Genomic DNA, 13,993 nt, shown 5'->3' on the forward strand with positions numbered 1-13,993 from the left:
TTTTTTTCTAACAACTGACTGCTATGCTAACTCTATGCTAATGACTGATCCTCACAGAGACCCCTGAAATCAAACCGAGTGTCTGCTCCTGACTTCTTACTAAGACCAGTGTTGGGTTTAATGCGTTACTAAGTAACGCGTTACTGTAATTAAATTACTTTTCCACTGAAAAAGTAGAGTAACAAATTACTGTTCATTTTAGGTATTTTAATTACAGTTACTTACAATGTATTTGCGTTACATTGTAAAATAATTAAACTCGCTGAATATCATTATTTAATTTCAATAATTTGTCTCCTAAACGTAGAAGTAAACTCTGCCGCTTTAACATCGCTGTAGTGCAGCTGTACGTCATTTCGCACCAGTTTGCTTTATAGTCGTATTCTAAAGCGGAAGATGTCGGACTCGGCTGAAGCGAGTGGCTGTTTTTTGAAATGGACATATTCCCGTCTCTTCACTTACATGGTAACTGGTCGGATCACTTATTATTACAGTAATATGTAAGCTATGTCCTGGGGAGAAAAAACTATCGGCTGCTGTTAATAGCAGGAGTAATCTACTGAAGCGCCTGACACAAGAGCAGAGACGAACACTTCTGAGTGATCCTTGTTCATCATCCATGGGTAACACCGCGGCAGCTCCTGCTAAGCAGGCAAAACTCGATTTTACTTCAGCAGCACAGAAAGCGTCTGAAGGAGAGCTTAAAAAAGTGATTGCAGGCTGCATTGTGGAATAGATGCTACCGCTGCTACCGTCTTTAAAAAAATGTATTTATTATTTAAAGAGTTTAATTTCTGTTGTTTGCCCACTCAAGGTTTATAGGGATTTTAAGAAGTATTTAGTTAAATTACTTATTTAGTAATTAAGTTACTTTTCTGACACAGTAATTAGATAAGTATTTTAAATACAATATTGACTAAGTAATTAGTAATTAGTAATTAATTACTTTTTTAAAGTAACTTACCCAACTTACTGACACACGTGCTCCTACAAGAGCCATACTTCCGCTTTGCCTGGCCACACATACACACACATACCCACACACACAATGTCACTGGTCTGAACATCATTGGTTTATGTTTGATTAAGATCTTAATTTTCTGTATCAGCAGATACACGGACTCGCAGTTACATATGTACATGTATGCTTGCAACATTTGAGCCTGCAGGGCTTATAGAGGAATGCCAAACTGCTTCAGTTCCACATGAGGATATGTTAATTATCCGAGTGTGTATTCTTGACCTGCTCGTGAAGAAGCATCACTGGAGCGCATGTAGTGGCAGGTATCTTTTAAAGGCTGCTAAGACCCTTAGGGAGCTTCCCATATCAGTGCATCTGAGGGGTATTTCCGGAGCGTGAGGCCACATTCAGATTGTGTGCGTTTGTGTAAAACTTACTAGGTTTAGAAGTGGTATGTTTACACTCGATTCAGGATTAAGAATTACTGGAGTTTACAAAGGAGGTTTAAAACCCACTGATTTTGAAAGGATGTGTCTGGATCTAGAACTACTTTGATTAGATAAGAATTCATTATAAAGAAGTTTAATAGTGTTTTTGTGGTGTTTAAGCACAGATTTCTATTTAACCTTAGGTTAGGTTAATGAAGTCGCATTTGGATTTTCTTTTTAAGTACAAAAGTTTGTTCCCTGAGGCCAGTGAAAAATGGATTATCTTGGGTGCTAATCTCTACTGACCCACCATCGGTTCTCACACAAGCAGCTCACCCACTGAGATTTGTTATCAGAGAGCCTGACCATCACTGTGCTCTCCACTCACATGCCCCTACATGTCCAGGATAAAGCCACATCCCTCAGGGGTCACCTCTTCAACACTTCACATTAGCGTGCCACCAGCTGGCTCGACTCGCTCTCATGTATTATCTCTTTGATCTTTTCCTGGACGTGTCTTTGTATTTATGTGTGTAGTTATGTATACGTATGGTGATGATTTTACTGATAAGTGTATCCATTAAGTGCAGTGATACAGATGCAGTTCATCACACAGATGATGTGGCGCTGCCACATGTGTCAGCCGTGGTCATGTAGAAACAAGGTCTGGTTTTACGTCCCAGTATAAGCTCCACTGCACCTGGTTCAGCTGAGTTGGCTGGAAGCTTAAATAAAGTGTGTAAGCAAACAGAAAAGGGAGCGCTGAGCTAATTGAAGCCCTTGCGTTCCCTTCCTGTGGTAAAACCCACACTTAAAGACAGAAATTCTTAGCTTTAGGCATCTTATTAAACCACATGTGGAAAAATGTTGGCCTAAATGAAGATTATAGGATTAAGGCACTTTTATCTAATCTATGTTGATTAATGTCAGTGCTACTGATTCTCATTAAAAATAAATATATCACTCACAGTCTGAGGGTAAGAGTTAATACGGAGGCATTAAGGCGAAGCTAAACTAAAAACAGACAAACTCACGTCCTCCTTTTTCTCAATGGGTGTGATGGTGGTGTTAGGAGGTGGAGCATGTCCCTCCAAACAGCATAATTATAGACTAAACTTTCCCTTCAGCATTGATTGCCTTCCTAAATCTTGTTTCATATTTTACAGCCAATGCTAAAATAGTAAAACCCACCTGCTGCATTTTATCGCTTTGCATTTGCTATAAATATGTAATGCTGTTAGAGGTGAATGTGACAAGGCAACGAGTGATTTTATTATACCCTGACCCATCATATACCATGCATATCCGATTCATTTAAGAGAATTCTTTAGGGTAAACGATGTCGGCTGTCAGATTGTCGCATTATGCTTGGGGTGGATATAAATAATGTTTTAATAGTAAGGCAGTGTTACAGAAAGCCTCAGTGCTTCAATGTTATGTCAGAGTAAGCGAGTAAAAACAGAGAGAGAAAGAAATTGAGCTAACAAAAAATATGAAGTTCTTATAGTTTGGATAAAATTGGTTATTTATTAAAAAGAAATTTAAGAATCTTTTAATTTGAAAATCTTCACAATGTCAAAATATTCTGCAGATTTTATTTCACAAGTCATGTCATTGAATATTGGATACTTAGAAAGATAAAAGAAGATGTTTGTGAGACTTGTTGTAAGAGGAACCAGATATATCAGCATACCTATGCACATTTCACTGTGTCACTTCAGGCAGATGATGAAAGGTGACGTTTGAAAGCCCAGAGAAGCGCCCCAAAGTATAGGACCCTATTGTTCAATAACAATACAGTTGAGAGCATGTGGTAGTCTTTTACTTTTACTAACCCACATTCAGTGTTTGACTTAAGTCCCCTTTGACCCCTGTCCTTTAAACCTGCTGCCCTTTCCAGTGGGGCGAACAGAGGCGGCGCCTCGGTACTGGGTGTCAGTCATGGCCAACTGCTTTAAGCCTTTGTGATGCAAACACTTAGGTGACCGACAGAGAGCAAGAAGTTTAAATTTTAAGCAGCCATTAAAAGTCAAACTCAAAGTGGCTTGAAGCCACTGCACGTTAAATATTAGAGGGGTCCTACCGTTGTCTTCAACTGTGAAGTAGAAGATATCACTGGTGGCGTTGCTCCCATCCAACAGCACATAACAGATCTTCATGTCATTGATATCAGCTGTTTGCATAAAAAATATGGAGAAACAATTAGCTAAAATGATAACTGTGACGACTAAACCACTTTTATAAGGTTGTATAAAAACAAAGTCAGAAAATATAGTTTACAGAGATATATTTAATCTCCTAAGACCTGAACCCTTTCAGGGCATGCAATTTTAATTTGTCTTTACCATTTGGGCTGATTGGGACCTGATGAATGTAAAAACAAAGAGTTACGTGACTTTTTTCCCTGATTTTTGTTTCTGAGAAAAATGAGATCCACATATGAGGACATTATCTTGAAAATTTTGACAGAACAGTGGCAGCATAACGTCCTCATAAGTGGAAATCAGGCCCTTGTAGAGCAAAATTTTGTATTTTGGTCTAGACAACCCAAAATTTGATGTCCACATATGTGGACGCCAGGTCCTAGGAGGTTAAAATTGTTTTATGGGGTCTGTAGTAACCAGTTAAGCATCATTATATTAGTATAAGAATGCAGCCAACTGGTTTTAACTGAATATTATTTATTTGAATATTTTTTATTCTTTGCTTTTTCACCGGTTATAAAAAGCTGTCTTTCTGTTTTACACATTCAGGATTTGGATTTGTGCTTCTATGCATCTTATTAAATTCTATAAAAACAAGTCTTTGTAATAAATCCTGGGAGAATATCTGGTGTTCTGTCAACTTTATACTAACTCAAAGCTGTTGGCATCATGAATTCAGAACAATTCTTTCCTTTGTGCCACACAAAACATCCACTCTAATCCAATATTAACTCTAAAACACTGATGAGTAAATCTTACCTTTGAAAAACGTTGTTACAAGGTTTAAAAATGTGACATCATCTTACCTTGTGTGAATGTCTTGATGCTGTCATTGCCCACGGCGGTATTCATGATGAAGCCGTGCAGTGGAGCCTCGGACACCGTGTACTTCAACACCTTCTGGGGACTGTCCCGGTCCTCTGATCGAAGGACCTTGCTGGTGATCACAAAGCCCAGGTGTCCAGTTGGGAGGACTTTCAGTGAAGCGGCAGCCTTATTTACCAAAATCTGGGGGACACCGTTATCCACCGTATTGATGTGAATAGTCATCATTTGGGGTTTGCGTGTCTCATAGTCAGTGTTAGGGAAAACGTAAAAGTCGGTGTGAGTGCCATCGGTGACAGTGAAAGAGAAGCTGTCTTCACTGGTCTCAGTGCCATCGTGCTTATAGCTGATAAGGTTCTCGTTCAGGTCCTGCTTGGTAAAAGTCGTAATTGGCTGGGTGTTGTTGAAAAGCAGCAAACCGTGTACTGGCACTTGCGTGATTATAAAGCGCAGCAGGTGGTCTGGCGTGTCCCGGTCTTCAGCAGTAAGTTCAAAAGGTGTGATGAGTTTGGATTCTCCCTCCTCCACAAGTAGCCTCGTTATGGTTAAGACAGGTTTCTTATTATCCACATCGGTGATGGACACTCTGAAGGTTCGGAAGACGGGATTGTAGCCGTCTGTCACCTCAAACTCGAAGCTGTCCATTTTAATTTCATCATCAGAGGTGTGGATGTAGTAGATCTTGTTGCCAGCAAGCTGCAACTGGGTGAAGGTGGAAATAGGAACACCTGGGAGGTCAGTGCACTCTAAGTGCCCTCTACTAGGCGCTCTCGTGATGCTAAAACTGAGGTATTCATCAGGGCTGTTGATGTCAGAGGTGCTGAGGAGGTCAGTGGTGAGAGTTACTTTTCCACCTTCTTTGAGAGTCACACCTTTGTTAACAACATCTGGAAAAACCATATCAATGCTTCCAATGCTGATGTAAAAGTAACGGTCAATAAGTGGATTTATACCATCTGTGACGTCAAATTTCAGCAGGTCACGGATTCCTTCCTGGCCTGTGTGCACATACTGAATGAGTTGTCTGTCAATTTCATCTTGTGTGAAATTCATTCCCAGGGTGATATTTCCTAAAACGTCTCCAAATTTGCTGATACGCTGCAGGTAGCCTTGGCCAGGGCCGTATCGCACAACATAAGTTAATTCCTTGTCTTCGGAGTCAAGATCTGTTGCCTTTAAAACGCTGTTGCTAATCACTTTTGTTTCTCCGATCTCCACATCGAGGCCATCGTTAATGGCCATTCTTGGTGTCTCATCATCAACAGGAATGACCACGATAGGAACTGTTTTTTCCACTTTGTGTTTTCCATCAGATAGCCTGATTTCAAAGCTGTCTTCCTTGGTTTCAGAATCATCATGTTCATAGACAATGTTGGATGCCTCTATGAGCTGCTCCAAGTTGAACTTCTCCACAGGGATGGTGCCAGTGCTGAGCTGCTGAACAATTGTCCCATGCTTGGGTGGTTTGATGATCTCAAAGTCCAGCTCATTCTTGGGGATGTCAGCATCAGCTGCGTTCAGAATTGGGGTGTCAATGACCAGACTCATTCCCTCCATTACCACAAACTCACGGACAAAAATCTCAGGCTTCTCATCATTGGCTGGAATGATGACTATGGGGAAGAAGTGGCGCTCAGAGAAGTTAATACCATCTGAGCAGCGGAACGTGAAACGATCTTCCACAGGTTCAACCCCTTTGTGGATGCTTTGGACATAGTAGATGTGGCCAAGGGAAATTTCTTTAATGGCGAATGCGGTGATGGCCGTCCCAGCTCTTGATTTCTCTGAGCCTGCTGCAGGTGAGATGTTCTCCACATAACCAGAAGTTGGTTGGACAATGATGGTACACAAGATATCTTCGCTGTTGGTGTCAACATCCTCGGCATGAATTTGCTCCAGAGTAATGACGTTCTTCTCCCCTTCCACTACTATAAACTGCTCGCCGACCCTGACAACAGGTGGGATGCTGTCAACAGGAAGGATTGTCACATGGACTGTTACACCTTGGATCTTGTTGCCACCAACGACCCACTGCTCTGACATGTCAGACAAAGTAAGATTGAAGGAGTCGTGCTCTTTGGTCGGCCCTATTTCACCAGATGTGTGAGCATACACAACCACCCCGTTAATTATGTCCTCCTGAGTGAATCTCTCAGCAGGAGCACCATTAACCAGGATTTCACCCAGTCTCGGAGGTTCTTCAACAATAAAAGTGAGCATGAGGTCATCTGTATCTTCATCGTGGCCCTGAATGACGTTACTTGTAATCTCCGTGGCTCCATTCTCCAGTACATCTATGGAGGCTCCGAGCAGGCCGGGTGGGAGCATAATCGTGGGCCTTTTGTCATCAACTGGCTCGATTGTGATCCTGATGGCAATTGGTACCTCATGGAAACCATCACTTACAGAGAGCTTGATGACATCAGTGAGAGATTCTTTTCCTCCGTGCATGTAAGTTAGACGACCGGTTGTGATGTCTTCGAGCACAAATGTTTCGCCATTTGACATATCAATCCCCAAATACTGCAGCTGCCCATACTGGGGAATCTGGGTCACCGTGAAGATGATATTGTCGTCATCTGTATCCGTGTCAGTGGCGTGCAGCTCCTTCCTGGTAATGACATATGTACCTCTTTCCAAAACAGTGAACCCTGTGTTGGTGATAAGTGGAGGTTTGTTGTCAACCGGCTGTAGGAAAATGGTGAACAGTCCATCTGCTGTGTTGCCAGCTGTGTCTTCCACAGTGAATGTGAACTGAGCCACTTTTGGAGTGATGCCCAATTCCTGGTCTGGGGGCTTATAAGCTACTTTGTGGTGATTAACCTGGGCTTGTGTAAACTCTGTAATTACAGTGTCAGGGCTGTCAGTCAGTACAATTTCACCCAAGGGGGCTGGATTGTTCTCATCTGTGTCAGTCGGGGGCTTAGTGATGGTGTACTTCAAATCTCTGTCATCTGAATCAAGATCAGTATAACACAAGAATTTCTTCCTAAAGTATGTGAGCTCATATTCCTGCACTGTCATGTGAAGGGTGGTGCCTGGGTAAAGCTCTGGGGCAAGGTCATCAACGGGATGGATTTTGATAGTGAACGTGTGCTCGCCTGATTGATTGGGAGGATCGTTATCGTCCTGGACCCGGAATACAAAGTGATCGGTTACAGTGGTGGTGCTGTGGGGCCCGATGTGACGATAGAACAGCTTTCCATCTAGAATGTCCTGCTGAAGCCACTCAGTCACCACCTGCTCAAACATCTCATCTGTCTCGCTGAACTTCCACAGAGATGGGTCAGACGGTAGCTCTGCTTGCCTAAGCAGGAGTTGCCCTATGGTGGAGTATGGTGCCTCCACGACAAACTTAATAGTGGAGTCTTCTGAATCGATGTCTGTTGCACTTAGGATGAATGGAGAGATCTGCATGATTTCATTCTTGAACAACACCAAGCCAGTGTTTGCATTAATAATAGGGGGCTCGTCATCAGTGGGGACAATGGTGATGGGGAACAAAAATTCCACTTCATTACTGCCGTCAGTCATTCTAAAAATAATGTTGTCGCTATAGGTGTCGCTGCCGTCATGCTGGTACACAACAATGCCAGCGTCTAGATCGGCAGGTGTAAAGAACTTCCTGCGTGTGCCGAGCATGGTAAGGTCTCCGTGCTTTAAACCATCGATGACTGTGATTCTCACGTCTTCCAGGTTATCCTCATCGCTAATCTCTAAATTCTGAGAGCTGGAGAGAGCTCGAGATTGCCCTTCAAACAATAGCTGCCCTGTATTTTTGGTTGCAACAGGAGCCAGTGTATTCATAGGCTTTACCACAATCATAAAAGCAAATGGATCTGACACTGCACCATCGGTGTCTACAATTTCAAACTCTAGCTGAAAAATCCTCTCTTGTTCTGAGTCATCTGAGGGTGGCTTATAGGCTATTTTAAGCTCTTTGATGTCCCTGTGATAGAAGGAGGTGATAGGCAGGTTCTGATCATCTGTGCTGATGATATAACCCTGCTGAGGGTTCAGCGGAGACGTGATGTTGAAGATTAAGTCATCTGGGTGAGATTCGACATCTTCAGCCGACAGCATGTCACTTGTAATAGCTGTCATCACAAACTGATCAACCTCCATCATCATCATAGCTACAAAGCTGGGTTTGGGAGCAGTGTTCTCTGCACCTTCTCTGATTCTAACCATCATTTGGAAATGCTCTTGCATTATCATGTTTCCTTCGTTATCCTGCAGCTCTACCATCATTGGAATATAGTCTCTGTTTGGTGAGTTGGTTTTAGCCGTGTGCTTGTAGCGAATACCCTGCTTCACAAACTCATCACAGTCAACCATTTGGCCATTGGAAGGGTTGTTCAAAAGAGTGCCATACCTGGGAAGACCTCCAGCGCCGACCAGAGTGCTGATCTTACACTGTGTGACACCATCCTCATAGGAAAACTCCAGGCCCTTTTTGTCAATAGGATTGCTCTCTCCATTGAGCTTTTCAACATTAAGGGGCATATTCCTGGTGAGGATCTCAAGCTGCTGGAAAACAACCTCTACTTCCAACATGAAGGGGACAATGACTGTGTCTGTGTGAGAGTCATAACGAAGCTGGAGCTTCACACGATCCTTACTGGGGCTCCTTGATCCAAAATGCGTGTATTTCACTTCTTCAGATCCAAATGAACAGGGAAACTTTTTAGGGGTTAGCATCCCAGGCTTCTGGGCCAGTGGATCATTGTCCAGGACTGTGATTTGGCAGCGGTCACCGGGCTGCACTTCTGTTACCAGGTCATTCACAGGGTCCAGAAACACGGACCGCCCAAAAGGCACTCTGATCCCATTGTTAGCAACAATGATATCATCTTCATTAGGTCCGGCCCTGCGGTGATAGAGGTGAGCTGAATCAAAAGGCCCTGCACATACTGAGGCAAAACAGAAGCTGAGAGAAAAAGCCAAAAGAAGGCAACTCTTTTTACAAAGTTTGCAACTTTGCAGACAAGCAGCCATGTCTGCTGCTTGTTGCCTTGTAATTTAGTTAAAACAAGTGAGCAGCAGCAGGAGGCTGATGCTTCTTAAGTGAGAAAAAAAGCATAAAAAAAAGAAACTTTGGGCCGGCTGGAATCTCCTCTGTGTGTTTCTTGTGTGGCTGCACAGACCCAAGTGTGGTGAATGCTGCAGGGCTGTGCAGGTGAATGAAACAGTAGTCTGTGACTTGCACAGGCTCCTCCTTCTGTCAGTGCAGGGAGGGGAGCCTCCAGCCCCCAAAGCTAATTTAAGAAAGACCATTGGACAAGATTGCCCCAAACAACACCTACCCTTCTCCTCTTCTCTCACTAAAAAAAGGGTGTTGGGGTGGGGGTTGGAGGATAAAATCCTATTCAAAAAAACAAGTCTTATTTGATTATATGGAATCTGTACAGTTAAAACCCCTGACACTATACTATATAGGTTAGGAAATGTGATGTACTATAGATAGATATCCATGTTTTTTCATATGATGCATCATTTTATAAATACATTTAATTAAAAAATCAACTGAATATAATTTGATATCTTGTTCCTCCAAGTTTTTTCTTTTAGACACAAGTGTGAACATGCAAATGTGTCAGAATGCAACCCAGTTAATGTTCCCTTTAAAAGGGTTAAAGCTAAGAAATAGTAGAAAAACAGTAATAAGGCCTTTACCCAGCGATAAAATGATTCTTTAGCTATTTAATCGATTTGTTTTTAGTTACTTTAAAATGAACAGTGTCTTCTGATGTTTGATCACTGACCTGTGTGATATCACACGCAACTTCATTATTAAGGGTGTAACCTATCCTATCAACCAATCCCTTATATTACCATGGAGGGCGGACTAAGAGAAGGCAATGTAATATGCCCAAACAAACTATCATTATATCAAAGATGAGCCAGTCAGCAGGGATTCAGACACTGAACAGGATTCTTAGAGTATCAGAAGAATAAAGTTTAGTATCTCAACCAAAGGTGTGTCTGTGCAGAATGATGACGTGTGGAGATATTTCTGTTCTCTTCTAGAGTTAAGGGCCTCTAAGTTCAGGCAACTTTCGGCTCCGGAGGGGCCATTTGTTCCAAACATGGGGACAATAACCTGGCATCAGCTGGCACAACAGGTGTTGGAAACTGTTTGGCCTCACACACCACACACACACACACACCCCACACACACACACACACACACACACACACACACACAAACACACACACACACACACACACAAAAAACATTATACAGCTGAAAATATGCCACCTAAGCCACCTGTGATGGAAATAAATATATAATACGCCGCATAAATATAGCACGGGACATCTCTGGCTTCATTTCTCATAAAGTTTAGTTGCTGAGCAAGCGCTTGTAATAACCAAATCTCTGCAAGCAATGGCTGCGTGTTTTGAGGTTAAATAAGATTCAAATGAGGGAAAGTCCCCTCGTCTGTGATTACAGCATCTGCATATTTCATGCAACCGAACACTGTTATTCTGCTGAAGAAAGTTTCAGCAGAATAAGCAGGTGAAGAAAATTTGACGTTCTTTTTCTGCAGTGACAAAGCAGAGCGTGGACACATCGAGCACTCACACTGGATGCAGCGAGAATGTGAGAATGTGTATTCAGTATGCTGCACAAGGTCATGTTAAGATAAAAATACCTAGTAGCCTTTTATGGGTCATCTTTTAAGTTGAGCCTGACACTTGATGAAGTGATCCATGTGCAGCGCTTGAGCATTTTCACACTTTCCTTCCAGCTGCAACGCTGGAAATGTTTGAGTTTCGTTTTATTGTAACCGCTGACTGTGACATTTCTACGTATTAGGAAAAATCTTCTTTTTAAATAGTTTAACACACCAGTAAATTTGTCCAGTTAAGGACTGATAATGAGTTGCTTGTATGGAAGAATTTGTTGCTAGGTAGGACACTTCAGTGCAATTTATGCTTCAATATAGTGAAAAATTAACCTTCAGAGCTGCTAGAATTATTATTCAGTGAAAGTGCTGCTTCTTTATCGGTGGCGGTAAAGCTTTTAGGACAACGCTGTGAACCACTCAGCAACCTTCCTCTAAGTGTGGGTCAAATAGCAGAGATGCCATAAGCATCCCAGCATTCTGTATCACACTTTTCATTGCATCCTGTAAATAAATCTTGCCCTCCTCGCTTGACCGGCCAAGAATAAAAATGGGACATGCACCAAATGGTGTAACTATAGAAACAAACACAGTAAGCTTTTTATATTCTGTTACTCTCCACGTTCCTCCCATAGTGAGGAAAAAAGTGAAGACTTAAAAACAAGAACTTCCCATTCAGATAGTTAGAAAAGCCTGATATTGATTGCTGGGCTGGAAGCATGACTGATGAAACAGGCGTGTATAAATCACCCGATGACAGCTGCTTAAGGTGTCTGTCGAGCTGGTTAACTGGTTAACTTGCATTTCTCCAAATTAGACATTAAAGACACGACATGCTTTTAATAAGTGTCTAAGATAAACAGAGAAAGAAGCTGGTGTGATGCCAGCCTCTGGTGCCCAGGATCATCTCTTCATCCAGGGGGAAGCCTGTGATGACAGCAGCACTAATGACATCGTGATAAATGGAAAACAAAGCACTCGTCCTTTTATCCCTAACAGCAACGGTGGCAAAATCCAGGATTTGCTGATTATTTTCCTCAGTTTCCCACAATTCCTGGTCTGCGTCATCACGTTCAGAGAACAGGGAATGCAAAGCTCTTTAGTAAACACGTTTCACAGTTTGACATGCTCTCAGCACAAACTGTTGACTTTACCCCCTCGTTTTAGTCACGCTCCAGGGCTCACATTGTTAGCTCGCTGGTTCAAAATGAAACACCTCTTCAGCAACTATTGGAAGGATTGCCTTGGAAGTTTGTGCAGATGCTCAAGGTCCCCGGGAAAAGGATAGATCTTCTTCTGCGGACTAACCCTCTAGCACCACCGTGAGGAGGGCGTTTTTGGTTTTAAGTCAAACGAGTAATGGATGGATTCACATGAAATATATGAATAAATGATTTTGTCTTTCATGTCTTGACTTTAAATTTGTGTCACGTACCATGATTTACACTTAAAAGTGTCTCCTTTTTGCGTTCTTCCCTCTAAACATAATTATAAGCATTAAGCATGGCTGACTTAAACATGAGGAAAGTGTCAAAGGAGCCACTTTCACGAGTAAATCATAGCATGCTGTTTTCTTGGCTCCAATGGTAATCCAGTTAAGAGGTGACTGTGTGTGATTTTATAGCTGACAAAATCACCGTACACAGAAGCTGGAGGTGATAGCAGTGCTGGGATTTTGTTTTTTGTTTTGTATGATGATCCCAAGTTATTTATTTATTTATTTGTTCATTTGTGTGAGAACCATCAGACACTGCAACAGGTCTGACAACTGTAGGGAATTTCTTTTTTAAATTTATGTAACTTTTTATTTGGCATCAACCTCGCCTGCGTTTGTCTTTGATTTAAAGAAGAAAGAAAGATGGGAAGTGTTTTAAAAAATGGGTCAAGAAAGCGACTTAGTAAACTGGAACTAGTTTAACATTCCACAGCTTAACACGCTGACATAAGCCTTAATGGGTGTTTTGCTTTTTGGAAAGCTGAAAGTTTTAGTGCTCATTCTTCAGATTCTCAGCGTGCCCGCAACTCTTTTCAGGCATGAACATCTCAACTATTTTTAAAGTAGATGAAACAGCTCTCTCCAGCTTTTGATGTGTAAGTGTCTGTAGAGTTACCAGAATACCTGATGTATGAAGATATTCAGAAACCCTGGATATCTCAGTACATTATTATAAACATCACATCACATTTTGCTGCATCATTTGTTTCACATTTTGGATTTTCTGGCATAATTCAAGGCTCCTGTTTGAGGACAGCTATGTGGGTGACGATCATGTGCTGCATCCTGTCCAACCGTATATTTAGTTCTGAATCAGATTGCGGTTGTGCCTCGTGGTTCTCTCCTCATCTCTTGGCATACAAGCATACACTCACCAGGCTTTATTAAGCTACTACCTGCATGAACCACCTTTTCCCGTCAAAGCTGCCTCAATTCTTCGTGGCACAGACTCTGACTTGATCACATCACACTGTTGCTGCAGATCAGATCAGCACTAACTGCTCCACACGAACACAGACGTTGGAAAACCTTCCACCTTCTCATCTCACATAGATGAAAGAAAGATCAAGGGTGTTGAGTCCTGAACATCTCAACGTGGGTGGTTTTAAAAACTGTGGTTACACATAGATTTGTGAATGACGCTCTTGCTGTTTGTGCACTGATTCAGTGTAACCGACTCTCTTCTTTTCTCTCTCCCTGGTGTCTTTTGCAGTCTAGATCTCAGCCTCACATAAATTATCTGATTATGTAGAAGTTATAAAAGAAAAAGCTGTTAGGGATCAGCTGCAGGAGGTGATAAGCACCTTGGTAAAGGAGCTCTGACAGATTCTTTGAAAACAAGCTTTGACATCAGAGAGGTGGCTCACCCCTGATAAACCCCTTGTCTCCTCAGAATAGCCGAGGAAGATTTCCCCCACATTCTCTTTGCTCTTGCGCTACTCGCTAGC

General features: G+C 42.1%; 1 protein-coding gene across 1 annotated transcript in view; it reads right to left on the reverse strand.

The window, feature by feature from the left end:
• Positions 1-9,695, reverse strand: part of frem3 (Fras1 related extracellular matrix 3) — a 31,748-nt gene extending 22,053 nt beyond the window's left edge. Inside the window, exons 1-2 of the mRNA XM_005932318.2 lie at positions 4,400-9,695; positions 3,473-3,562 (exon numbers count right to left, since the gene is read on the reverse strand). Coding sequence (XP_005932380.1) covers positions 3,473-3,562; positions 4,400-9,416 — 5,107 coding nt within the window. The 5' untranslated portion in view covers positions 9,417-9,695. The remainder of the gene's footprint in view (positions 1-3,472; positions 3,563-4,399) is intronic.
• Positions 9,696-13,993: the final 4,298 nt, after the last annotated feature.

This window comes from Haplochromis burtoni, unplaced genomic scaffold (assembly GCF_018398535.1).
Source record: "Haplochromis burtoni strain Fernald_Lab_line unplaced genomic scaffold, NCSU_Asbu1 Contig_158, whole genome shotgun sequence".
Lineage (NCBI taxonomy): Eukaryota > Metazoa > Chordata > Actinopteri > Cichliformes > Cichlidae > Haplochromis > Haplochromis burtoni.